Below are 27,615 nucleotides of genomic sequence, written 5' to 3'. Positions count from 1 at the left end.
TTTTGTATGTCCTCACCATGTACAGAATTCCAGTTTAAATTAATGATCACCCATGTCCAAGCTATCCAGCATATGTTTCATGTCGACACTCCGAAGTAGTTGACCTTCTCACGCAAGTACACACAGGCAAGAATTACTGCCCCGTTTTGCAATGAGAGGGCCGGGACTTTAAAAAAAGATTTCTATGTTGCTACATTGAGTTGAATTTTGAACGTCCATGTTTATAGTAAAAATTTAAGTGTCAATGAAAATGTCTGAATATTTTTATTTTCTACTTAGTAACTCACCATTGCCAAATTCAGTTAAATCCTGATTAGCAGCATTCTTGTCTCCAAATGACCCCCTGCAGGTTCAATGCAGGAATTACGTTTATCACTGCATATGTTCGACTAAGTGGAGACTTAATTTTCCATGTAATATAGTGTTGTCATTTGTTTGGTATTTTTTTACTCTTTTATCCAGCGTTTATTATAATAGTAAGATGTTACCGCAAATGACAGGCGTGTGAAATTGTGCCTTGGCAGTAAAGCCACAACTTTCACTTTCTATTTCCTCCAATGGTGCGTTAACTGCTATGCGGCCAGCAGGCGTCGCTGCGTTTAAGGACCACTAAAAGCGCGCAAGTGGACACACGAAATAATTAAAAAATATATATTTTTAATATGTAAAATATATTAAAATGTATATATATTTCATTATTATATATATATATTTTTTAATAATGAAAATATACATACAGCTGTTTGCCTGATTACAGTTGCCGTGTTAGATTACGTCAAAATGTAGGGAATAGAAATCACCGCTTCAAGCGAGTCGCAGCAATATGACGTCCCTATGAGGCTGGTCTTCTCCAGCGGTGTCGTGGAGAAAAAAAAAATAACTCCGGGTGGGAGAGGGTGCTGACTCTAAACTAAAGGCGTTAGACGTTCACTCTAAAATTGAACACTATTTAATGGCTCACGACATTTTACATTTGGACGAGGCTTGTCGCGCAGTTAGACGGCGAAACCAAGTGACGTTTGGGGATTTCCAGTAGTGCCGACAACCAATAGGAGGCGAGCTTAATGAGGAAACGCTGCGCTTCTGTAAAGTTGGTCGTCATCTCACCGTTGAGGCTTTTCACATGGCGTTTGTAGGAGACACCATCGCGGTACTTCACCCTCACCGAAGCCCTCTTTGACTGGCTGACGTTCTACCGAGATTACGTCAATTGCTTCTGGCTGAAGACATGGACGTTTATAACCGTACGCCTGGTAAGTGTACTCTGCGTTTGACAAGGTGTGTGTTTACGTGAGGGAAATAACATCATAAGACTTTACTTTCTGTTCTTCTTACAGAGAGAGGGCTGTCCGACTTTGGTGAGTAACTGCTGCAGTAGTTTGGATGAGTTGGTTCAACGGAGACCTCATTCTACCTGATGCTGGAGATGATTTATTAAACAGCTTTGCAATTAAGTAAACAAACAAAGTCATGTACAGGGAATGCATCACTTTTTAAATACATTTTCCAGTGTAGCTTGTTGGTTTGCCATGTTGAAATTGACCAAATATTGCACATAAAACAGTGGATAAACGGAATAACGGACCTGTAAATCACTACACAAACACCCAACGACAAGGACACTGAATGCATCAGTTTCGGTTTGAAATGATTGACAACATTTTTGTCAACTGTGGCTTTAATTCTAAAAATGAAATTTATAGTTACTGTACATTAAACTTTTCTTGTACATTTAATTTTAAAAAATACAAATATATACATATATATATATATTTTGGAATGAAAATAATGCATATATATAAATTAAACTTTTATTGTGCATTTAATTTTAAATAAAAAATAATACATATATAACTATATATGAAAATGATTGCATATATTTTTAAATAAAAAATAATACATATATATAACATGTAAAATAACATGTATTTTGCTTTTCTAATTTTAAGATATTTTTATATTAAAATTAATATAAGAAATTGCACTAAAGGGATAATTTAATTATTAAAAAAATAATTTTGAAGTATTTTGAAATCATCATTTTTGTAGTTATTTAAATTACACATATTTTGTTAAGATTAATTAGAAAGTTTGACCAGACATAACTTTAGGTCAGTGGTGGGCAGTGCATTTGGTACCTGGGCCTTCATTGGGCTAGCTAAAAAAAAAATCAAAACAACACAGTAAATATGTGCAGCGGGAGGGAAACTCCAACACATTAAACATTTTTGTCCTTTTATATTGAGTCATGGACTCCTGTAGAGCAGCTACACACAATAACCCGCACAGAAAGCTTTCTAGATCCTCCAGAATCTGCACCTATTCCAGCTGTATTTCTTCTGATTTCCAAAAATGATCTGTTTAAATTTATTCCATCCACGGCACGCCCACTCCACTGTGATTGGTCACACTCAGCTTGTACCCTGGCACTCCCATATTAGGAAGTCACCGGCTGGATGGTGCTTGGACTTAGTGACTAATTTCCACCGACGATTGGCAGTATACCAGTTGGTGCTCAGCCAGATGTAACGAGTGTAAATAGAACAGCTCGGTGATTAAAGGTTCAGACAAGTCCACACATCCACGCCACAGCATCATCTAAAGCAGTTCACAATGAATATTTATCTAATAACATGATAAAATATTGAACAATTGAAGTGAAATCCATAACTCACCAGAGATGGCAATTTCTCCTCAGTCAGCCATCGTGGGCGTAACTTATCTTGTTGAAAAGTTTTGCTCTGATCAGCCAATCAGGGCTGGGGGCCTGCAAGCTAGCCCTGAGAGGCGTAAGAAGAATTCTAAATGCGAATTCTAAATGAAGAATTCTTTATGCGACAGGGCCATCTCTACTGATTCTGAAGGCCTTGGCCAGATTACCAGGGGACTAACATTGTGGTACCCTTTTAAGGAGAATAAATACTACAATTTTATCACTCCTCCTTCGTAGACCTCATCCAGGAGATCATCACAGAGGACCGTACAGGTGTGTCGCTCCCGAGGCCGCCACCTCCTCCCGCCGAGCTGTGCAACCAGAACCACAGGATGCTGCGTCAGAGCCCCTCTTCGCCGCCGTCTCAGCCAGTACTAGTGAGCAGAGGCACTGCGTGTCAGGTGAGAGAGGCAATTTGGATGCAATTGTGGTTAGTAGGCGTGTTTGGATGAGTGGTTAGGATGTTGGCCACACAGTCAGGAGAGAGTGGCGTTTGAATGTTCTCACACATATTCCAAAAACACGCACGTTAGGTCAATTGGCGACTTGTCCATAGGTATGAATGTGAGTGGGAATGGTTGTTTGTCTATATGTGCCCTGTGATTGGCTGGCCACCAGTCCAGGGTCCCGAAATCAGCTGGGATAGGCTCCTTGTTTTTCTTACACTTCCTAATGAAGTGAATATGCAATGAGATGTGAAGCATGGGAAATCACCTATATTCCAGTCTTGTATTTCCTGAATACAGAAAGCCCTCAGAAGGTAAACATCACTGTTGTAAAAAAATATATACTAAGTTGTGGTATCGTTACAAGAATGTAAAAATAATGTAAAAACTTACTTTAAAGAGTGTGGAGTGATCTCTATCAGAAATCACTCCACACTCTTTATTGCTCTCTGGTTCTACCATATCTTATTTATTGTGTGGAAATATGGGGTAATAACTATAAAAGCAATCTTCACTCGCTAAATGTACTGCAAAAAAGGTCAGTAAGGATAATTCATAATTCCGCCTACAGAGAACATACTAACTCCTTATTTCTAAAATCACAAATACTGAAACTTGCTGATATAGTTCATCTTCAAACAGCTAAAATAATGCATAAGGCTAAAAATAACCAATTAGCTAAAAATGTCATCCAATACTTCTCTACAAGAGAGGAGAAATATGATCTCAGGGAAGAAGTACATTTGAAACACTTATATGCTAGGACTACGTTAAAAAGCCATAGCATTTCAGTATGTGGAATCAAACTATGGAATGGATTGAGTAAGGAACTCAAACAATGCACAACAATGAGCCAATTCAAGAAACAATACAAGCAGTTGATGTTTGCTAAATACAAGGATGAAGAGTCTTGAACCAGTCATGATGTGCTATATATATCACTATATTGACACTTACTATGGTACCCATTATGTCATTGGATGGTCATATCACCTCGTACTTTGGTATGTGACAAAAAATAAATAAAAAAAACCTTAAACTATATTAGGAAAGCAGGAAGTGAACAAATGTAACAGTTACTGATTGTAAAAGTAGCAGATGGAGGGGTAGGATTTAATAAGCTTTGCTTCTTCCTACTCCTTTTGGACATGTGGAACTGTGAACTGATTATGTGATGCATTCAATTGTAATCTGATGCATGTTCAAATGAAATTAAACCATTACCATTACTTTTACACGAGTAAATGTGACTTAAAACATTGCCTGTGCAGGTTATCAGGTTTTTATATGAATAAAACGGTTTGACCCTGGAGCAGATTTTCCATCTGCCTTATTTCCTGTAGGAATAATTGATTCAAAACAGCATCTTTGACCTCAGATTTTCCACTGAATTTGTATTTTAAACCAAGTAAGCACAATAACAACAGCACATGTGAATTAGAGTAATAGCAAGGCCAAAGAGGAAATAGTCACGCTTGTTTTGTGTTGCCAGATGTCATTGTATGTGCTTGTTGCCTTGTGTCGGGATGTGAAATCATGTGATTAAAGGTAACGTGTAGTGTCATTGTACAGAGCAGTCAGTCAGGTCTTACCGTAAAGCATGTGACTTAGCGGCTAAACTGTCTTATGCTGTGTGTGTGTGAGAAACGGTTGCCCAGCTGTAACCTGACCCCTACTTTCATTTTTGCCGTTCACTGCTGGCCCAGCCCACTCCGGTGGGGGGGGGGGTGAAAGGTCGCATTCTTAACGCCAGCGCTGCTCCCCTCATTGGTCGATCACTCTGAAGCGACTTCCTATTTCCGCACGACTCAATCCTTTTGTTTAGCGTTGTTGTTTAGTCGCTCCGAAAGCTAGCCGACCTGCCCTGAGCCCCCCGGAGCACTTTGACGGGAGACGTGAAGGGGATGGATGGGAATTGAGAGGCAGGATTTTCTCCTCCTGCTCCTGTCTACTTCTTCTCTTTGTTCCCTGCAGGTTGAATCATTTGGATTCTTTCTACATGATGACATACTAAGTGTTTTGGGTCATGTTTGTTATTTGGAGGAACTGAAATTAGCTGCTGTGTGCGTGTATGTGGACTCTGTAATAATAATAATAATGCATTTAATTTGCATTACTCTATACATTGACCAGTTAAAAGCAAAGCGCACATGATAAAATTGTAGAGAATAATATCTCCTGAATGTGATTGGCCTTCAATCTATACAGTAGGATTTTGAATTCAATTTCGGATGTGACAAGGAGCCAATGGAGGTGCTGCAGAATAGGGGTGGTGTGACGAAAAGAAGGGGTTCTGGGGTGGATGTGGGTATTTCTGAAGGTGACGGACAGATGGAAAAGCCTGGATTTTGAGGATAAGAGGCCGACCAAACGATTTCCCACAGGTCTGATTTTCAGCTTTCAGGAATTTGTGCAACATGGAGGCTTAAATGATCATGCTGCAACATAAGGCGATGGTCGTGGATGAATGACGCAACAACGGGCATCAGACTCTCGTCACGGTATCGCTGTGCAGTAAAAATACCATCATACCATCAAATATTATGATGTAAATGTGAGTTACGCCAAATCGTATCAAATAAATTAAATTAAAAGAAAGTGGGGCTGCACGGCGGTCGAGTGGTTAGCACACAAGCCTCACAGCTAGGAGACCAGGGTTCAATTCCACCCTCGGCCGTCTCTGTGTGGAGTTTGCATGTTCTCCCCGTGCATGCGTGGATTTTCTCCAGGTACTCCGGTTTCCTCCCACATTCCAAAAACATGCTAGGTTAATTGGCGACTCCAAATTGTCCATAGGTATGAATGTGAGTGTGAATGGTTGTTTGTCTATATGTGCCCTGTGATTGGCTGGCCACCAGTCCAGGGTGTACCCCGCCTCTCGCCTGAAGACAGCTGGGATAGGCTCCAGCACCCCCGCGACCCTTGTGAGGATAAGCGGTAGAAAATAAATGAATTAATGAAAAAGAAAGTGAAACTATGGTAATTTTTTTTCCGTAGCAGCCCGCCACAGATAAATGGGGAACCCTGAGGGATTTTTCTAGATGTGGTTAGATAGGGCATGCAGCCGGTAGGACGGACAGAGGAAGATGCAAATGACAGGATGGAAGACAAGATGTAAACACATGATCCGCTGTGGTGACCCCTTAAAGGAACATGCTACCTAAGCATGGCGGTGGTCACCCCATTCCCTGGGGCTGCATGAGTTCTGCAGGCTTTCTCCTGAAAGAAAGGTGAATTCGAACATGTCCCTGTGGGAAGCTTGACCAATGGGCTGCAGTGTTTGTACAACCAAAGTGGCATAGTAATGATTGTTTTGATTGACAGGTTCAAGAAGTATTCATTCATTACCTATAAAGGCTAAACTAAAATCATGTTTTTATTTCCCCCCCAGTCAAGCTGCACCTTCACCCAGCCTCTTCAGCAGCTCTGCTCCCCCCAAGATATGTCACACCCCCCGCCATCCTCCGCCCATCATCAGCACCACCACCATCATCATCAAGCCGGATCCTCTCGACGTGGCCCATCGTGTCGGATGACCTCCAAGACCGCCAGCGCCATCTCCTCTAAGGGGCGCAGAGGAGAGGCGGAGATGCTGGAGCGTGTTCTGGAGAAGCCCAAACTGGTTGTGGTGGAGCAGCCCAAAGAACGAGGCATGAGGTTTCGCTACGAGTGCGAGGGCCGCTCGGCCGGCAGCATCTTGGGGGCGTCTGGGACTGAAAGCAACAAGACTCAGCCTGCCATAGAGGTATGGACACACGGTGACAGTTACACACCCCCGGTAATTTCCGAAAGGAAACTACCTTTTATGAGCACGGGGGAGCTGGACAGGATGTGGGCTGGTAGAACAAAAGTCCCCATTCATAGACAGCTGGAACATTGCTGCGTATCAGATGCCATATTTTTTTATATTCAACACCAACTGACGACTCCTTCATTCACTTCTCAGATCGAAGGCCCCATCGACCACTTGAAGAAGGTGACAGTCACTGTTTCCCTGGTGACCAAAGACCCGCCACACCGGCCACACCCACACTGCCTGGTGGGAAAGGACTGCCCCAACAGGTCGGGAATCTGCGTGGTGACGCTGAATCCTCAAAGCAACAGACGCCACAGGTGGGCGTCCATCTTTAATGTAGCCTATGAAGTGTTCCAAAACTTAGCTTTTCAAGGCTACCTGCAAGACGTTTCACTTAGCTCAAGTCTGTGATGATTCAACAGCTTCGCTAACTTGGGTATCCAGTGTGTGAGGAGGAAAGAACTGGACGTCTCACTTCAAAAGAGAAGAAGCCAGAACATCGACCCCTTTCAAAGTAAGAAAGAAACGCCCCCACCCCAGGCCTGTTTCAATGACCTGTAACGGTTCTGTCTTCTCCTAGCTGGTCACTCCAAAGGCATCGAGGACATGGACATGAACGCGGTGCGTCTGTGTTTCCAGTGTGAGCTGGAGTGGGAAGACGGCACAACGGACAGCCTTAGCCCTGTGGTGTCCAACCCCATCTATGACAAAAGTAGGACACACAACTTAATATATTTCACATAGCTCAGATGCATTCTTGGAATTGTGTACTGTATAAAAGAGGTCAGATGGGTATTTCCTCCCGAACTGTACTGATTTTTTTTTTAATAGTGTTCAGAACGTTTAACATGCTGGGGCAGATGAAATGATGTTTGAAATAGTGTAGCTGAGGTCGGTCAGTGTACAGTAGCTGTAAGCAAGAGGCATTCTTCAGGGCTGTATACTCAACCCACTGTTGTTCGTACTCTTCACATGCACTACGACTGTGTAACCTAATACCAGCATCACCAAAAATTTGATGACACGATGGTCATCGGACCGATCAATAGTGCCGATGAGACAGCATACAGAAAGTGATCAAGTGTAATCATGACAATTACAGTCAAACCTCTTCGTTTTTGTATGATTTGTTTTTTGTTGAAAATGTTGCGTCTGCACAGCCGCCAATTGGTTAGCAAGCAGGCCTCACAGCTAGGAATTGAACTCGGGTCTTCAATTCCACCCTCAGCCATCTCTGTGTGGAGTTTGCATGTTCTCCCCGTGCATGTGCCCCCCTTCACTCCAGTTTCCTCCCACATTCCAAAAACATGCTAGGTTAATTAGCAACTCCAAATTGTCCATAGGTATGAATGTGAGTGTGAATGGTTGTTTGTCTATATGTGCCCTGGGATTGGCTGGCCACCAGTCCAGGGTGGATAGGCTCCAGCACCCCCGCGACCCTCATGAGGATAAGCGGTAGAAAATGAATGAATGAATGAATGAAAACATTGCCTTGGTTTTCAATGTCGCACATAACAAACTCGTCCTTGTACTGTATCGTTCCAAGAAATCAAGTGCCTAAACAAAGCACCCTACGCATTGCTCACTTACTGCCCGTACATTTTTCCTTGAGTGCAACTGCTAAACAACACGCCATGGGGCCAAAAAAGTTGAGTGCCAGCAATTTGAGAAAAAATTAGAAACACTATTGAATTTAATTTTGGCAGGATGTATGGGAAGTCCCCATCAACAATAAATTCCGTCCATTTGTCATTTATAATTATGTCAAATTGTTTTTTGCATTTAAACTATTCATTCATTCATTTTCTACTGCTTTTCCTCACGAGGGTTGCGAGGGGTGCTGGAGCCTATCCCAGCTGTCTTCGGGCAAGAGGCGGGGTACACCCTGGACTGGTGGCCAGCCAATCCCAGGGCACATATAGACAAACAACCATTCACACTCACATTCATACCTATGGACAATTTGGAGTCGCCATTTAACCTAGCATGTTTTTGGAATGTGGGAGGAAACCGGAGTACCCGGAGAAAACCCACGCATGCACGGGGAGAACATGCAAACTCCACACAGAGATGGCCGAGGGTGGAATTGAACCCTTGTCTCCTAGCTGTGAGGTCTTCGCGCTAACCACTCGACCGCCGTCCAGCCCCATTTAAACTATAACTATCTATAAAATTATTTTTTTTGGTAATATTTCAGGTGGAAAATGATTTACACAGGTTGAAGCTTTTGGAAGGAGTGAATGATGGTTGTTGTTGCTGATCCTCATGCTTGGTATCATTGCTTTTGTTTGTCAGAGGCAACCACGACATCCCAGTTAAAAATCAGCCAGTTGAACCAGTACAGAGGACCCTGCACTGGAAAGACGGAGATTTACATGCTGTGCGACAAAGTGCAGAAAGGTATCACAGTCTCATCCAGACTGTACTGGTCTTTCACGTCATCACGTTTGAAATGCAAACATAACCATTCAAACTGTATGACTTTTACCGTCCCGCAGATGACATCGAAATAATCTTCAGGCGTGGATCGTGGAAGGCAAACGGTGAGTTCGCCCAAACGGACGTTCACCGGCAGATCGCCATCGTGTTTAAAACCCCGCCATACCAGGACCAGGACATCACAGAGGAAGTGGACGTCAGCGTCACGCTACGCCGTCTCTCGGACCAGATGGAGAGCGAGGCCATCAACTTCACGTACCTACCGTACAACTCAGGTTCGTAACGGCGGTGGGAGTTACTCTGCAGTTGTGTAAATATGATTTATTATCGTTTTATGTATCGGTAACAGCAAAAAGTACGTGTTGTGTATGAACTTTAGATCCGTATGAGGTGAAGAGGAAGAGGAAGATCAAGTCCGACATCAGCTTCCAGGAGAAAGCCAACGTGACGGGTGAGTATCATCATCATGTTTGCGGGCATGTTGATGTCCAGTGTCTTCAGCCATTTCTAAAGCTTTGGGACTCCAGCTAACCACATTGAGAGACAGGTGAAAAGGTAAAAACAGCTGTGAACCTGTGACTTTTCCCTCGCAGCCGAGTGTGCAGCGTCAACGTCGGCAACAGAGCAGACCTGCCACTTCCCTCACGCCGTCATGTCACCAAACGAGAGGACGTGCCCAGCCCAGCTGGGGCCCTCGACCTTGGGGGAGATGTGCTACACTGAATCCCAGGACTCCAACATGGACACTGATGACATGGCCCTCATTAACCAGCTGCTGGAACACCCCGTCTTCATGGACATGCTCTCGGACCAGGCCATCACCTCCGCTATCCCGTCTGGATTCGATCAGAGCCCAGATGGCGGCGGGCAGACCTTCTTCGCCAACATGGATGCCAACCGGAACCAGAACTTTGGCTTGTACACGCAGGACTTTTCCCACTATTCAGACTTGCAGTTCAACATGCTAGTCAATGAGAACCGGAACATGCAGCCGCCTGAGACGCAGGCCAGCCCGTCCAACGCGGTGCAGGTGAAGATAGAAGACGATCTATGAGTACAGGAAGCACCAGGAAATAGTCCGTGCCACATAAACATCCAGACGTTTTCTGTCAGGTAACGATATACAAAACATTTTAGCAGTCATCGAGCTTTGTGCTGGAGTTTTTCCAAAACAATCATCATTGAAAAACAATAGTTTATTAATTTTTTTTTATTAAAAATGTTAAAAACCATCATTGACAAGGCCTTTTAAAACTAAAAGTTAATTTGTCTTAACAGCCTGCCAAAATCCAGCCATTTCAGTAAGCGACACTACAAATAAAGTCTTATTGGACACTACTTGGCTGCACGGTGGTCGAGTGGTTAGCGCGCAAACCTCACAGCTAGGAGACCAGGGTTCAACTCCACCCTCGGCCATCTCTGTGTGGAGTTTGCATGTTCTTCCCGTGCATGCGTGGGTTTTCTGCAGATACTGCGGTTTCCTCCCACAATTGGCAACTCCAAATTGTCCATAGGTACGAATGTGAGTGTGAATGGTTGTTTGTCTATATGTGCCCTGTGATTGGCTGGCGACCAGTCCAGGGTGTACCCCGCCTCTCGTCTGAAGACAGCTGGGATAGGCTCCAGCACGCCCCCGCGACCCTTGTGAGGATAAGCGGTAGAAAATGAATGAATGAATGAATGAATGGACACTACTTTTTTCCTGCAGGTCCTCCCCCCATCTTGTTTTTTAACATAAAAATGACAAAAAGAAGCTTCCTTTGTCTGTTATATTTGTTTTTGCCTGTCATGTTTTACGCTGACTTTCTGAGTCCTTAAAGCACATGTGTCATGGACAATTATGCAAATAGGATGATGACATCCATCATCCCACTGCCACAAATACATTGTAGTCCTGTGTGGAACGCTGATATCTTCAACTGTCCATTAATGAATGGTGAAGGCCTTGCTGGTCATGGCTTTAGTGAAAGAGGAGCTGGTCAGCATTGCCAAATGTGTGTACGTGTGTGTTTCACTTTGTTAGCATGTAGCTTAGCTGTTATTCTATAACTGTCTGTGACGGCCGGATACGATTCCATAAACTGTTCTCTGAGCGACATAGTGAAGATGATTGTTTTTATTGTTATTATTATTATTATTATTACCAAAGATGTATGAGAATCCAGTGGAACGTCTTAAAATAACATGTAGAAGAAAAACACCACACAAGAACACCTTCAATGTACCTTCGTTTCGAACTAAAATCCAAATATGCTTGTATAACATTCCCATGTAAAGACTGAGAGTACTGTCACTACATCAAGGGGAACAATAAAATGTTTAAAATGTTCATTCCTTTTTTTGGTCCTTTTCCAGAGAAGGCCACGCATGAAGAAAGCCCAGATAAGAACATTCAAAGTGTTTGAACTGCCGTTCCCAGGAATTAGCCTGCCACATGTTACAGTAAGAAAACATGACTTCTCTTCCAAGCAGCTCTTGACTTGCTGATGACTCATTCAGTCTTTTGTCAAACGTTACATAATCGGACCTGGGAGATTTGGGCCAAATATGTTGCCCCTATGTTAGTCCCCACTTTTGGAATGGTCTCAATTGCATTATATTGATGCATCGTTTAATTGGATTGCTTGTAATGATTTAATAATGTCAAAGAGCTAAATCTGGGACCCATTCTGGGCACGCCTCCCACACTCACCACTTTTTTTTTTGGTCCCTTAAACATTTTTCTGCTCCGGGTTTTGGGGGAGGAAACCGCACACGCCCTCGTCTCGTCTTTTTCCAGGGGAAAATAACTTTTTCAGGTTTGAACCTGTTATTTTTTTTATGCAGGTCACCTCATTTTTCTTTTTTTTTTTTACTGTATTATTCAAAGTACAGCCCCTGTTGAAGTGGTTTGCCCAAAAGAGGAGCATCCACATGCAAATTATCACTTTACAATACCCCATAATTTATCATCCTAATATAACACACCTTTTATTTCCTTCTTCTTCCAAACAGCAGGAAGGAGACATGACTTGCCGTAGTGTGGTAGAAAAATGAAGGAGATGCTTGGCGTGTTTATTGACTCAAATGTGCAAAAAAATGGGAGTAACAAAGAAATATGGTTGAATTATCAAACAAAAAGACAAAAATAGCAACTCACCCACTTAAATGAAATAAAGCATGGCTCACAATAGAGGCCTGCTATCAAACCCCAGCTGCTCTCGCTGCTATGCCCCACCATAGCCCATAGGTTGGTTTACATACCACATCTAAAATTATAGGCTTACCACCAACATATTTCAACATATGAAACAAATCAAACAATTGATTCTGATGAACTCATTCACTTTTCCACACCTGGACTCAGCAGCCTGACTGGAGCTAAATACGGACCCCTGCTGGTTTTTGACTGCTATTACATCGCAGGCCCACAGTCCCTTGTAGGGGTGTTTTCCCCCACAGGGCACTGTTACTGCCTACTAACATGGCGCCTAGGACAGTACTACGTCGTACTACATTGTATTTCTGATTTTTTTGTCGATATTTGTAATTTAAATAAAAAATAATCGACTATACAGGAAAAAACAAATTCAATTTTCGACTACATTGCGTACATGACGCTACTTCCTGTCGCGCATGCGTAAAGCAGATTTTTAGTGCTGTTGACACATTTTGGGGGAGGGACCAAACAGCGGTGTAAGTAGGTCTTTGTTCAGAGAGGAATTTGTTCACCAAAATGTTAGCTCAGCGTGTGTAACCTAACAAATTGCATACATTTAAGGTTATTTGTGTTGGACACTGTAATTCGCATATATTTTACATCCAAAAAGGTTACGTGCGTTGCTAAACATCTGCAAAGAACCGCTGGGGTTGGAGAAGACAGAAGGGTCTTGTCCAGTTAGCTCGAAAACGCCTCGTTTCCGGATTGGATCTGTACATTATATATTAACATTGTTATTGAAATGAAACAAAACGTACACCAAGAAGACAATTTTTAAGATTAATTTCAGCCAAATATAAAATATATAAAAGAGAAATATAAAAGAGATAGCACATTTGAATGCCTGCGTGGTTTCGCTAATGTTTCCTTTTATTTTACGCTTTAATTTTGAAGTAGGAAAGAATCTGTTTCCGTTTCAACAGCCGAGCGCTGTTACGAATGACTAGAAACACACAGCGTCCCTCAAGCCACAGAATCCTTTTTGGAACACCTTTTGACGCACACATGAGCTGACAGCTCGTTCATTTCGATGTTTCTAGTCATATCGGAAGCGGTTGTAGTTATCTAGTCCAATTTATGAACCTTCTCCACAGTGTGGCTGTGGAAACGCGTGAAGGCGGTCTCCTCGTCCAGGACTGTCGGCAGAAATGAAGAGGTGAGTGGGACTAACGCATAGATGTGTGTTTATAATTCACTATTCACTAAAATTAATTATTCGCTTCATATTACAGCCAACAGAAAATCCCGGATTCAGATGCGAGTACTACTGTCAACGAGGAAGGTGAGGAAATAACACAACTCTCCAAAGTACGTTAGTAGGGGTGGTGCAAGGGTTACTAACCAGTGCCCTCCCTAGACTGTAATGTAGGGAGTGTAAGTGGGAACTTGTACACAGGACATATGGAGGGTGTGTAAAATACAGTAATAACAGACAAAATACATAATTAAATAGTAATAAAATCAGAACAACTCCTTTCTTTTAGTATCATTGATGGTTGTGACCTCAACCTTCCTAAACTATTGTCCCAGTCTTTTCGACTAGACTTTGTAACAGTGCACTGAATCCATGACCCCTCTAGTTTTTTGTTTTTCATCACAGTGAAGCTGCACTAGCACACACTGCATTCTTGTCGCATATTCTTCTACCGGCGCGTGCTGTAACTAGTTCTCAATAGAATCTTGTGTTTACAGTTTTTCATTAATTAGTGGGAGTGCGTTTATCCCACAATATGAAAAGTCATAACGATGGATCACATGTACAACATGATAGCACATTATAATGATGGTCCAAGAGCTTATATGAGCATTTCTGTTGTGGTTATGTGCTCCCACAGGCTCTGTTGCCACCGCAGAGGACCCAGCAGCTATTGCTACCATCCAGTCTGCCGCCACATTCACAGACCAACCTATCAAATATTTATTCAAGACAGAAGGAGGAGGTGGACAGGTAGGAAGGAGTTTTGGAACACATTTTTTCCAAAAGGAAAAAAAGGCTTTATGATTAATGTCTATACTGTATATTTTTTATTGGTAACTTTGGCTGCATTCAGACTTGCCATGTTTGGTCCATTTAAACCAACTTTTGTTCATGTACTCTGCTAGTACAGTTAGTGTTATAACATTTTATGGTTATGAACATGCTGATAAATTCATAAAAAAATAATTTTTTGTCCATAAACATGAAAATCGCACAAGAAGTAGTGCCAGCGGGGGAATAAGCGGCATACGCTGTACAAAAAAAATGAACACACATGACACACCCAAGTAACCTACCCAACGTTATTTACCTCTAATACCAATACCATGCCCCAAAATAACAATATATTCCTGCCGCAAAGCATGCTGGGTAGCTTGTGGTTTTTTTTTTTCCCAACATTTTGCCATGTTTTGTCGCATTTTTGCTTGAAAAATAACATACTCCTGATATCTAATATTTTATCTTTCACAGTTCATATTGTTGTTGCAGGGAGGCGACCCAGCATGTCTTGCGGGCATTTGGAAATAACTGTTTGGTTGCGTGTTCTCTTTAGTTCATATTGTGAGATGTGTCTTGCTGTGGATGTGATGTTTTCATTTCGTTGCACAGTGAGCAAGTATGTAAGTTTGATGTTGCCTCTATAAAGGCGTCCTCCACCAATTTTTTTAACCCAATAAGGCCCGATGTTTGCCCGGCCCGTGCTAGGCGGATGAATACAGTGTGTGCCTGCGACGCCACACTGAGAAAGAATAACATCGCTCGATTATTAGCTAACAAGCTAATTTCACCCTCCCTTGCAAAGCAACGCATTGCACAAGGTAAATAACGGTATGTTACACAAGTGGTCTAATCAGGGCGTAACTTCATGCAAATTCTTTACTTAGTTTTATTTTGACTAACGTACCAGGCTGCAAACATGAATGCATCCTTAGGCCTGCTTATTGACGATCTAATTTTCAACATTAAGAGTTGCAGCCTGGTTTTGTTGTTGTTTGTTTCGGGTTCATATGACACTTATCAATAACTTGTGGTACTAGGTGACCTACAGAGTGATCCAGGTGTCAGACGGCCAGTTGGAGGGTCAGACAGATGGAGCTGCGGCAGTGAGTCTGGTCACTGGGTTCCCCGCAACCACTCAGGCCATCACGCAGGTGAGCGTACTAATCTTGTGCAACCATGTTTAATGTAGCCCGTTATTAAAGTGTTTCCTATATGGAAGAAGGTACAGTTAAAACATGTGATCGGTACTGGTCGATCTGACTCATGGGTGATCCATATAGGAATCAGCAGCATGAAAGCCTGATTGGAGCATCACTAGCCACGTTTACATGAGTTTTTCTCTTTCCGAATGACTTTTCCGAAAACAATGGTATACATGGAAAGTAATATTCCAATCTCTTGTCTACATGTGTCGCTATAATCAACTAGAATAGTCAATGGGGCATGCGCAGTAAAACGTAAACATCAACATCACGTGATACCGACTTCCCCAAGTTTTTCTTTCACTTGTTGGAATAACTCCGTATTACCAGTTTTTCGTTCGTTCCAGTTTTGAAATTTAGTTTGGATCAAAAAAAAATTTCCGCAGCAGTCCAGTGCCGATTGCTCACTTCCATTTTTAAAACCAAAGAACGTCTCGAGCTGGGTATTACGTCATATCTGAGCATGCGCTGAAAGAACTTAAACAGGAAAAGATCAAATTCAATCTTGCTAATATTTTATAATTAAACTTGGGACATGTTTTTTATACGTATATATATATTTTCTATATATAAGTATAGACGTGTTTAGATTCTGTTCCACATATGGCGGTAATGCACACGAAAGCTGCTTGCCAACCGCCAATAAACAACAGAAGAAAAACACCAGGAAGAAGAACGCACCCTGACAACTTTCCGTTTGAGCGGGTACAAGATACCTCAATCGGATCGGGGAAAGGAATATTCCACCCCTGTGAATCCGATTATATGTTCATTCGGATTGGAATGAGGTGTATACAAAGGTTAAATTCTTTCCGTTTCAGCAAATAAAACGAATGCAATTAGAATATTTGGGTCCATGTAAACGTGGCTAAGGATACATAGTATTTACAATTGGTCAGTTGTCATAATATATCTGTTGAAGTGAGTTAATGACATCATTCAATCACATGTTAGCAGTAGCTTTCCCTGCGGAATGAGTAACACTTCTTTTACTGCAGGCTGTGTTCTCTCAGTCCGAAGGGTTAGAGGGGGATGGCAGCAGTGAGACACAGTACTCATACTATCCTGCCACCATTGCTGAAGCCGCAACTGGGACCATGGTGACCACAGTGCAGGCCTCTGACACGCTACTCAGCCAGACCACGCCCACAGGTAATAAAAACATTAACATGATGTGTACATATTTTAAATATGTACAAGCTATTTTATTCACATACCCCACTTTCAGTCCCACCCACTTTTTGAACCTGAACTTTTTTTTCAGGGCAGCTCTATGTGATGATGTCACCCCAGGAGGTTTTGACAGGATCCACCCAAAGGACAATCGCCCCTCGCACTCAGCCATACATAGCGTATTTACACTTTGTCTACTACAATTTCACGTTTGCTTGTAAATTAAGGAAAAATCTCACGAGATGGCATGCGTTTCAGAAAACAAGAGCCTCCTCGGGGTTCCAGAGATGAGAAAAGACGTGCACAGCATAATGAAGGTTAGTAGAAATTCCACTGAATTCTACTTGCACTGAATAAAGCAGAATGACAAATGGATACATTGTCTCACTCTAGTTGAGCGCCGGCGTCGCGACAAAATTAATAACTGGATTGTGCAGCTGTCAAAAACAATACCAGACTGCAACATTGACTACACCAAGACAGGACAGGTGAGCTAGCTCCTTTCAATACTCAATTTAGGAAGTTTATATATATGTGTATATATATATATACACACACACACATATATATATATAATATATACTTATATATGTGTATATATGTATATATACACACACATATATGTATGTGCACACATATACATACATACATCGATATACATACATATATATGTATGTATGTATATATATATATACTTATATATGTATATATGTATGTATATATACCCACATATATAAATATATATATATATATATATATATATATATATATATATATACATATACACATATATATGTATGTACACACATACATATATGCATACACACACACACACATATATGCACACACACACACACACACACACACACACACACACACACACATATATATATATATATAACATCTAGTCTTGTGACACCCCTATTTAATTACAGTATATGGTCTAGGTATAATACTGATATTTTTTCTGACCTCTTTTTTTAACACACATACACACATACACAGAGTAAAGGTGGAATTTTGTCCAAAGCCTGTGACTACATCAAGGAACTCCGACAGAGCAACCTGAAATTGGGGGAAGATCTCAGCGCACTCGATCGACTTAGGATTGACAATCAGCTCCTCAGACAAGAGGTATGTTGGTGTGTAAAAATACATAATGTGTCAAATAATTACAGTATTACCTCAATCAATATGATGTTGTGATTACATGAGGGTAATCTATTAAAACTGCAATTGGCTGGGTGACCTGTCCAGGGTGTACCCCTGCCTCTTGGCCAAAGTCAGCTGGGATAGACTCCAGCATAGATGGATTGATTTGAGGCAAAGAGCAGATCATTTGCTTTTTCCACTGGACTAATACATATACAGTATACAAATAGCATTATTGCATAATTAATGACATGTTATCAGGGTCAGTGAACGAGTTAACAGGGACTCTGTCTCTGTCAATACTCAACTATCGCTATCATGATGCTCGCAGTCCTCAGCCGTCCCGTCTGAACTGTACAGTATATGTTCATAATAAACGATAGAAAGATCAAAAGTGATATTTGTGTCTTCCATGCTCAGGTTGAAGACTGCAAATCCAAGAATCAGATCCTGCGCAATGTTCTCCGACAACATGGCATTGCATCCAGCACAGAGCCACAGTGAAAAAGCCTGTTTTTGCTCTTTCAACACAAACCACACTTGGGCCAAAAGAGTACTTGAAATGCTTTGACTTGACATTTGTCAAACGTGCATGAAACATTTGAAACTAATTGAGTATTATCCAAAATATTCAGTCCAGTGTCTGAATCACACCTTTTAAATAAGGCGACATCAGGATCATCTCCCGTACTTCTTCTTTCTATTGTATTTGTGCTTCTTATGCATATCAATGCGACACAATTCTGACTTTTAGTATCACTTTGCTTTGTATTATATTATTTTTATTACATTTTTTTAAATTTAGCCTTACCTTGGAATTAATTACATTGTAACAATGTAACATCTTGTTAATATAGGTGGGCAAAAAAAAAACATATTATGTGTATGCCATATTTTACTTTGACTCATGTTTATTAAAGTTGGTATATAAATAATAGTATATTTTATTTTGGCGAGAACATTTTATTTTGTATACTGCGTACCGGAAGTACTTACCAGTGACTGGAAACTCGATTCCTTTTCCCGAGTCGTGTTTTCATGATTCACTGACTCACACACCTCGAGTGCATGCAGAAACTCGCATGAGATAAGACAAGTACCCGTGATTCTCGATTCAAAACTCGTGAATTTGGAACAGCTCATTCACGGCTCGCACATTGGTTTTTGGCTTGGCGTTTTAAGCTAATGATACATTGCTCAATCAACAAGTAACGTCCTTAGCAAGAGAAACCGAGGATTAGCAATGATTTGTATATTGCTTGTGGCCGGTCACGGCACCGTTTTAGAGACTCAAATAAAGGTAAGTGCTGCAGTAGCATTAAGCTAACCAAGTAAGAAAAGTTAGCCCGCTCGCTGTTATTTTCCTGTTACAATGTTACAGAATGTTGACATTTGTAAAAAATCATGGTTGCGATGATAAAGCATGGCTTCGAACTTTAGTTTGATGCCTAATTTACTTCTGTACCCCAAATATTCTGGAAGTTAGAGTCACCTTTGCTCCGTAAGTTCATCAAGACAAAAGCTGTGAATCAACCTATGGACCTTGGCAAGTACTACCGCTTATGCTGTGGAATAACCCCCACACTCAAAAAGTCTGGTCTCGATCCCAATAACCTCTCCAATTTCCGTCCCATATCCAACCTCCCCTTTCTGTCCAAAATCCTTGAACGTGTCATAGCTGCTCAACTTCAATCTCACCTCAACTCAAAATCCTTCCAGTCCGGTTTCCGTCCCAAACACAGCACTGAAACAGCTCTTCTTAAAATCACCAATGATCTTCTTCTCTCCTCCGATTCCGGCCATCTTACCATCCTCATCCTCCTAGACCTCACCGCAGCCTTTGACACCATTAGCCTCTCTATCCTCCTGTCCCGCCTCAAAACCAGCCTCAATATCACCGATTCTGCTTTGTCCTGGCTCCAATCATACCTCACCAACCGTCAACAGTTTGTGCACATAAATAGCTGCTCCTCCTCCATAGCCCCTTTACCTCAAGGTGTTCCCCAAGGTTCGGTGCTTGGTCCTCTTCTCTTCATCCTCTACATCCTTCCACTTGGCAATATCATCCGTCGACATGGCCTCAATTTCCACAGCTACGCTGATGATATTCAACTATACATTTCTACCACCTCCATCAACTCCAACATCTACTCCACCCTCACCAACTGCTTAGCTGATATCAAAACTTGGATGGAACAAAATTTTCTCAAACTTAATAGTGACAAAACAGATATTATCATCGGTCCCAAAAACACCACGGCGCCCACCCATAATTTCCATCTTCAATTTGACAGCGCCACCCTCACTCCATCCCCGCTCATCCGCAACCTTGGTATCCTCCTAGACCCCACCCTTTCATTTGAACCCCACATCAAACAGTTAACCCGGACTGCATTCTTTCATCTTAAGAACATAGCCCGACTCCGTCCATCACTTACATTCTCTGCCGCTGAATCCCTAATCCATGCATTCATCACCTCCAGAATCGACTACTGCAACAGCATTCTCTACGGTACACCATCCAAAACCCTCAACAAACTACAATATATTCAGAACTCCGCTGCCCGCCTCCTCACCTCCACCCGCTCCCGTGAACACATTACCCCTGTCCTCCAAAACCTCCACTGGCTTCCCGTCCCCCAACGCATTCACTTCAAAATTCTTCTCATCACCTACAAAGCCCTCCACGATCTGACCCCCCCATATCTCACAGACCTCCTCCATCCACATAATCCCCCGCGTCCCCTTCGCTCCTCAGACTCCAACCTCCTGGCACTCCCCTGTAAGACCAAGCTCCGAACCTGGGGGACAGAGCCTTCTCCATCGCTGCCCCCACTCTCTGGAACTCTTTGCCCCATTCACTCCGTGCTTGCCCTGACCTTCCCACCTTCAAAAAACAACTCAAAACCCACCTCTTTAAATCTGTTTTTAATGTCTAACCTTCTATATCTGACTGCTGTGCCCCGCCCCCGCTTTTTTAACTGTGTACTAACCAATGAATGTTGTATTTTGGTGTGTCTTTTATTCTGTTTACTTGCTCTATTCAACTTCATTCTTTTGTAAAGTGTCTTTGAGTATCTTGAAAAGCGCTATACAAATAAAATGTATTATTATTATTTATTATTAAATCTGTTTTAAAGTAAATCATTTACATTTTTTTTTGGAAAATCAAGTGTAATATTTTTCATGTGTATGCCTCACACTGCTGTGCAGCAACACACCCCACCTTTTCACCCCACAATTACATTGTCAACTTCCTTTCACATGTGCGGTAAAAGTCTACCTTCTATGAAACTAGTTTTACAACTCTTGACATTTGTCGTAGAGGTGTATTATAAATACCGGTTTTGATGAGAACACATCGGCTGTGTCTTAAATGGAATACTGTTTCCGTCTGGAACCTTCAATGTGTATACCAAAGACGCTGGATAGTAAGACACCTTAATTCACTTCACTTGCACTGCCGTAGTACGGCATTGGCGGGTTTGGCCGCCATGTTGGTAAGCAGGAACATAAGTCCTCAGCTGTGTGCTGTCTGCCGCAACATTGTTGCGGTTCTCATGAAAGGAAAAGCAACAGTGGAAAAACTGTTATATTGTAAATATTGGGATATATATATTGATATTCAACCAATATATGGGTATAGTTTTGGCCCATATTACCCAGTCCTAAGCTGCAGGGTTTAGAGTTTAAGAAGAAAAGTAGCGGCTTAAACGATAAATAAAACAATAATTTATAATTAATAAAAATTCATTCATTCATTCATTTTCTACCGCTTATCCTCACGAGGGTCGGGGGGGGGGGGTGCTGGAGCCTATCCCAGCTGTCTTCGGGCGAGAGGCGGGGTACACCATTTACTGGTGGCCAGCCAATCACAGGGCACATATAGACAAACAACCATTCACACTCACATTCATACCTATGGACAATTTGGAGTCGCCAATTAACCTAGCATGTTTTTGGAATGTGGGAGGAAACCGGAGTACCCGGAGAAAACACACGCATGCACGGGGAGAACATGCAAACTCCACACAGAGACAGCCAAGGGTGGAATTGAACCCTATAAGTGGGCATATGATGTGACTTTTTCCACCAGTAAGTCAGGAACAGGAATAGCTGGAATATCTGCTGTGCAATTCCAATATTGACTTTTTATGTACATTCAAGAAATGTGGTTAACCCAGTCATCCCCTAGAGCTAATATGCTAATAATAAAGAAAAATAGTAATACAAAAATATGCTTGACAACTGTATTGTTTTAAAGAATGGTCCATAGTTCTGAAATTGATATCCCTTTTCATAAAATTTGATGTATTTATCGTCATTTACCACAAAGACATTTCCTCTAATTATTATAGATAAAAACTTATTTCCATCTGTGATTAAATGTGATTAATCCTGAGTTGTCTGTGGAGAAAATGCAATTAATCACAATCAAATAGTTTAATCGATTGGCAGCCCTAGAAATAATATAACATGTAATATTAATACAGCGTGCAGACCTCACAGCTAGGAGACCAGGGTTCAATTCCACCCTCGGCCATCTCTGTGTGGAGTTTGCATGTTCTCCCTGTGCATGCGTGGGTTTTCTCCGGGTACTCCGGTTTCCTCCCACATTCCAAAAACATCTTAGGTTAACTGGCGACTCCAAATTGTCCATAGGTATGAATGTGAGTGTGAATGGTTGTTTGTCTATATGTGCCCTGTGATTGGCTAGCCACCAGTCCAGGGTGTACCCCACCTCTCACCCAAAGACAGCTGGGATAGGCTCCAGCACCTCCCGCGACCCTCGTGAGGAAAAGCGGTACAAAATGAATGAATGAATGTAATATTGATAGACCAAATAGAATTCACTCTACAAGCAGCATTTAACAACATTGTCAGTTATCTTCATCATCTCTCCTCAACCAGAACGATGATAGCGGCTTGTACAGCCACCTCACTGGGGTGCCAAAAGCCTTGCTTCCTGGCATCGGAGGAAAGAAGATCCTGGACTTTTGGTGGGAGACAGTCAACATGTGAGTCTCAGTAACATTGAAGTGTCATGTATGTGTTTTCTCCATTCTTTGCCGCTGTAACGTTGACATAACGTTGTCATTGTGCTAAATGTATGTCTGCTTTGTCCTCAGGCGTCAGTTATTCACGGAGGTTTATCTTGTCACGAATGCAGACAAGTGAGTTCACACACTAATGAATGGATACACAGACTGCTAGGAGCAAGTTAGCAAACATACGCTAATATGAATGAAGGCACAAATGCACTAAGCAGAATACAACAGGCCCAGTGTGGAGGTGCAGCAGAGTCCCTACGGTCAGCACTTATTGAGGCGGTTGGTCGGCAATGTAAACATCAACAAAACAGCGCAAAATGGTGCACGCTCACGGACAGTGTAGCTTGCTACATTGCAAAAGAAATGCAACTTTTCGCTACGGTTGAAAAGCCAACATTTTGGGAATTTTTTTGGAGTGTAATTTGTATTAACAAAGACAGGGTCATTCATTAATTTTCTACTGCTTTTTCCTCACGAGGGTCGTGGGGGGTGCTGGAGCCTATCCCAGCTGTCTTCGGGCGAAAGGCAGGGTACACCCTGGACTGGTCGCCAGCCAATCACAGGGCACAAACAACCATTCACACTCACATTCATACCTATGGACAATTTGGAGTCGCCAATTAACCTAGCATGTTTTTGGAATGTGGGAGGAAACCGGAGTACCCGGAGAAAACCCACGCATGCACGGGGAGAACATGCAAACTCCACACAGAGATGGCCGAGGGTGGAATTGAACCCTGGTCTCCTAGTTGTGAGGTCTGTGCGCTAACCACTCGACCGCCGTGACGCCCAAGACAGGCTTTATTTTTTTAATTGCTTTTATTCATGATTGTTATTTTAAATTAAGTGCAATATTTGTTTAATTTATTAGATCTCAAAAGTGTTCAAATCTGTTCTCCTCTCCCTGATTTTTAGATATAAGCATTTTGAGCGCTGGGCTACAGCAAATGATTTCCCTCTAGAAAACGTAATAAATGATGGCAGCACCACCCTGGTGGACCGTCTTGGCGCTGTGGCTGACCTGGAGCTGGCCATACGCAGTCGCAAGCTGCAAGATGATGTTATGGTGGTAAGATAAGTTCACATTTGCTTTGCACATTTATTTGAAAATACAATTGAATCAATGGCTGAGAGTTTGTGTCTGTGCTTGATTTTACTTCTGTGTGAGCAGATAGCGGGAGACATGTTGTGTGCAGACCACAATTTTGACATTGGTCAAGTTATCCGTTTCTTCCGCTCAAAGGTGAGAATCATTTTAATTTTGTAATGACTTGTTGAAGTAAACACTAAGGTTGAATACAACCTGTTGCAGAACGCTGGTGCACCCATTGGAAGTAACTGAAAGTTGAATTAGTCTTTTTCCGGTCCAAACTGTTGGACGGGGGTGCATTTCAAATCTTCAGTGGGGACCACCATAATCCCGTCACAATTATACAAACTGAAATAATGTACAAAAATGTTTGTCGTTACAGAATTGGGGATGAATTCAGTACAACAATTAACTAACTAATGTAGTAGTTACCCCTTTATTTTACAATAAATAGTCTCTAAACAAATCCGGACTACAAACCTCATAATGAAAATTATGTAATTAAATTACAAAAATGAAAAAAAATACACCTCACTCACAAGAACTGGTTAGGATGACTTCCAGAGTTATAAATAATCATTAAGTGGGTCTGCACGGCATAGTTCAGATATAGTTGCTCATGGTGATTAATCATGATTAATTCATTTAAAACGGTGATAAATCTGGTTGATTTTTTAAAATCATTTTAAAAATTTTATTTAATATTTTTTTTTCTTGGGGGCTACACGGTGGTCGAGTGGTTATCGCGTAGACCTCACAGCTATGAGACCAGGGTTCGATTCCACCCTCGGCCATCTCTGTGTGGAGTTTGCATGTTCTCCCCGTGCATGCGTGGGTTTTCTCCGGGTACTCCGGTTTCCTCCCACACTCCAAAAACATGCTAGGTTAATTTGCGACTCCAAATTGTCCATAGGTATGAATGTGAGTGTGAATGGTTGTTTGTCTATATGTGCCCTGTGATTTGCTGGGGACCAGTCCAGGGTGTACCCTGCCTCTCGCCCAAAGACAGCTGAGAGGCTCCCTTGTGAAGATAAGCGGTAGAAAATGAATGAATGAATGAATGAATGAATAATTAAGTGTTAATTTCCCCTTTATTTTATCATTACGGTAAAGGAACCGGAAAACTGAAAGTATTGTGAAAGTGAGTAGTCCAACCAGATGCGCAGGTATGTTTAAACTCCAGTTCTAAGCCATAGCACAGGTAATGTGATGAAGGTCATGAAAAGACCTCTCATTAGATGTGAACTGAAGTGAAGTATGGATGAAGTGAGTTAATTGTTGATCCAAAATTGGGGGAGAATATCAGCATTTTCTAAAATTGTTGTAGTTCAGATGTATTTGACCTTCGTGGTTCCACTGGACTTATTTTGTGTCTGATCCGCAGCCTGGAGAGCTGATCATCTACTATGAGATGGAGGAAAGCGAGAAAAGCAGCTCCAGGGGAATTGTAGAAGTCTGCCCCGATTCTCACAGGTGAGCAGAAATTAGATTATTTTTCTTTTTAGTCCACACAAGACTGAATCACCTCAGGGCAACTTTTTGTGTTGCCTTTTTATGAAGGATAACTCGCTTCTTGGAGAAACCCCAGGAAGGGCTGACACCTTCCCGCTTCGCAAGTGTGGTGTTTTACTGCTTGCAGAAAGACACACTGCCCTACTTGTCTGACTTCCTGAGTCTGCGGACGAAAGCCACGGACAGGTCCTTTGGAAAATTCTGGGTTTGTGAAAAAAGAAGACAGCTCACATAATTCATTTCACACCGCCATCTTGTACTGAGTAGCCAGCCTAGAGATGATTTTACTGCTTTTGTCCAATGTTCCTGCTATATCACAGTAAATTCATTCCTTCACTGGTAAAACTTGTAATGGCCAACTATCTTTTAGGATTAAAACTTCTGATACAACAATTTCTTCTCCCTCAGGAGAGGTTGATCAACGAGAATCTGCTTGAGGTGTTTGGAATGAAGCTTCCTACTGGCTTCCATCTCATTGGACAAGTGGTTTGTGCTTTTCTTACATGGGCTTTTTGTGCTCGAGTTGTTGGGAGTGAAAAACAATGATCAGTCGGACACTGAAGTGTATATTGATTGGCTGTCATTGTCTTCGGGCTTGTTTAGGATCAGCTTATAAGATCCCTTTGTAATTGGGAGGGCAAGGTGAGGAGCGGTGATAGAATCCCATTGTAATTGAGAGGGCAAGGTGAGTAGCGGTGATAGGATCCCATTGTAATTGGGAGGGCAAGGCGAGTAGCGGTGATAGAATCCCATTGTAATTGGGAGGGCAAGGTGAGTAGCAGTTGTAGTATCCCATTGTAATTGGGAGGGCAAGGCGAGTAGCGGTTGTAGTATCCCATTGTAATTGGGAGGGCAAGGTGAGTAGCGGTTATAGTATCCTATTGTAATTGGGAGGGCAAGGCGAGTAGCGGTGATGGTATCCTATTGTAATTGGGAGTAGCGGTTATAGTATCCTATTGTAATTGGGAGGGCAAGGCGAGTAGCGGTGATAGTATCCCATTTTATTTGGGAGGGCAAGGCAAGTAGCGGTTATAAGTATCCCATTGTAATTGGGAGGGCAAGGCGAGTAGCGGTGATAGGATCCCATTATATTTCTGAATCGTTGAGTGGTGTTTTTTTCTATTGAGCTGCAAATAAGAGAATGTGTATACCAACTCGGTATGTCCTTTTCAGACATTTTTCAAGAACTGCATTTTTACAAATACTTCCTTAACATATTTGTCTGTTTAAATTTTCAGGGTCTTTCAGACTACACCAAGTGGCTCACACGTTTTGCCACCCGGCAAGATGACAAATCTGACAGCCCCATCACATATCGGTCTTACGCCAGGTTAGTTTACCATAAAAACATGAACTATGATTAGGGATGGATACCATTCACATTTGAAGCGTCTTGCCTAGGATTAAACTACTGAATTTACTTGGATATTTCTTTTCCAAAAATGTTTTTAAGGCAATTAATGCATGTTTTTGTAGTGCATGTAATGACGGGTTCATGCAGTACATGTAATCAGTCACAAAGGGTGTGTTTACGTACCAAAAACTTTGATTTTATATGAATCAGTACTTGGTACTACCAAAGGAATTTGGTTCGGTACTTTCAAAACTACTGAATTTGGTACCCATCCCTAAGTATGATAAATACTGCAGTACATTATGACTCAAGTGTTGTAACCCCGCCATGCATGGAATTAATACTGAGTAACAATACAGGGTTGGATTGATGGGGAATCCATCAGATGGTTTCAACGGGAAAACCATTGCTATGTCTATCTCAAACTTCTGGGCAGAGGTCACCCTCGTAAAGAGCCACACTTTGGTACGTCCACACACACACACACACACATACATTTATGCACTCATC

The 27,615-nt window shown here is 41.9% G+C and overlaps 3 protein-coding genes across 8 annotated transcripts in view; all 3 read left to right on the top strand.

Moving 5' to 3' along the window:
• The first annotated feature begins 840 nt into the window (after nucleotides 1-840).
• relb (v-rel avian reticuloendotheliosis viral oncogene homolog B) lies at nucleotides 841-11,697 on the top strand. Of its 2 annotated transcripts, XM_058080802.1 has the most exons (11): nucleotides 841-1,253; nucleotides 1,338-1,358; nucleotides 2,951-3,114; nucleotides 6,551-6,904; nucleotides 7,106-7,272; nucleotides 7,378-7,469; nucleotides 7,536-7,667; nucleotides 9,251-9,355; nucleotides 9,454-9,669; nucleotides 9,774-9,845; nucleotides 9,988-11,697. In XM_058080802.1, the coding sequence occupies exons 1-11, from the start codon at nucleotides 1,229-1,231 to the stop codon at nucleotides 10,446-10,448; spliced, it is 1,809 nt and encodes a 602-aa protein (XP_057936785.1). In that variant the 5' UTR covers nucleotides 841-1,228; the 3' UTR covers nucleotides 10,449-11,697. The 2 variants fall into 2 exon arrangements, with proteins under 2 accessions (XP_057936785.1, XP_057936786.1); XM_058080803.1 differs by lacking the exons at nucleotides 841-1,253; nucleotides 1,338-1,358; nucleotides 2,951-3,114 and adding an exon at nucleotides 4,971-5,133.
• Nucleotides 11,698-13,018: 1,321 nt separating this feature from the next.
• On the top strand, nucleotides 13,019-19,038 carry usf1 (upstream transcription factor 1). Of its 2 annotated transcripts, none has more exons than XM_058080808.1 (11): nucleotides 13,019-13,069; nucleotides 13,688-13,749; nucleotides 13,826-13,875; nucleotides 14,429-14,541; nucleotides 15,609-15,722; nucleotides 16,787-16,925; nucleotides 17,038-17,125; nucleotides 17,205-17,263; nucleotides 17,340-17,434; nucleotides 17,952-18,080; nucleotides 18,519-19,038. In XM_058080808.1, exons 2-11 carry the CDS (start codon nucleotides 13,742-13,744, stop codon nucleotides 18,600-18,602), a joined length of 879 nt encoding a protein of 292 aa, XP_057936791.1. In that variant the 5' UTR covers nucleotides 13,019-13,069; nucleotides 13,688-13,741; the 3' UTR covers nucleotides 18,603-19,038. The 2 variants fall into 2 exon arrangements, with proteins under 2 accessions (XP_057936791.1, XP_057936790.1); XM_058080807.1 differs by having other exon boundaries at nucleotides 16,772-16,925.
• Nucleotides 19,039-19,159: 121 nt separating this feature from the next.
• Nucleotides 19,160-27,615, top strand: part of gkup (glucuronokinase with putative uridyl pyrophosphorylase) — a 21,629-nt gene continuing 13,173 nt past the window's right edge. For all 4 annotated transcript variants that reach the window (XR_009131515.1, XM_058080799.1, XM_058080801.1 and 1 more), the window contains exons 1-10: nucleotides 19,160-19,398; nucleotides 23,010-23,116; nucleotides 23,228-23,272; nucleotides 24,065-24,218; nucleotides 24,321-24,392; nucleotides 25,624-25,712; nucleotides 25,800-25,956; nucleotides 26,160-26,237; nucleotides 26,990-27,081; nucleotides 27,465-27,570. Coding sequence is in view for 3 of the 4 variants with exons in the window: in XM_058080799.1 (XP_057936782.1) it covers nucleotides 19,342-19,398; nucleotides 23,010-23,116; nucleotides 23,228-23,272; nucleotides 24,065-24,218; nucleotides 24,321-24,392; nucleotides 25,624-25,712; nucleotides 25,800-25,956; nucleotides 26,160-26,237; nucleotides 26,990-27,081; nucleotides 27,465-27,570 (957 nt within the window). In the remaining variant the exon portion in view is untranslated. The remainder of the gene's footprint in view (nucleotides 19,399-23,009; nucleotides 23,117-23,227; nucleotides 23,273-24,064; nucleotides 24,219-24,320; nucleotides 24,393-25,623; nucleotides 25,713-25,799; nucleotides 25,957-26,159; nucleotides 26,238-26,989; nucleotides 27,082-27,464; nucleotides 27,571-27,615) is intronic.

Source organism: Doryrhamphus excisus, chromosome 8 (assembly GCF_030265055.1).
Source record: "Doryrhamphus excisus isolate RoL2022-K1 chromosome 8, RoL_Dexc_1.0, whole genome shotgun sequence".
Classification (NCBI taxonomy): Eukaryota; Metazoa; Chordata; class Actinopteri; order Syngnathiformes; family Syngnathidae; genus Doryrhamphus; species Doryrhamphus excisus.
This window is presented reverse-complemented; position numbering and strand designations above follow the sequence as displayed.

Coding starts and splice junctions, on each gene's coding strand:
- usf1 (XM_058080807.1), top strand. Junction 17,126..17,204: donor CGCACTCAGCCATACATAGC/GTATTTACACTT, acceptor CATGCGTTTCAG/AAAACAAGAGCCTCCTCGGG. Junction 17,435..17,951: donor ACTACACCAAGACAGGACAG/GTGAGCTAGCTC, acceptor ACACATACACAG/AGTAAAGGTGGAATTTTGTC.
- relb (XM_058080802.1), top strand. CDS start 1,229: ATGGACGTTTATAACCGTACGCCTG. Junction 7,470..7,535: donor GAACATCGACCCCTTTCAAA/GTAAGAAAGAAA, acceptor GTCTTCTCCTAG/CTGGTCACTCCAAAGGCATC. Junction 7,668..9,250: donor CAACCCCATCTATGACAAAA/GTAGGACACACA, acceptor TTTGTTTGTCAG/AGGCAACCACGACATCCCAG.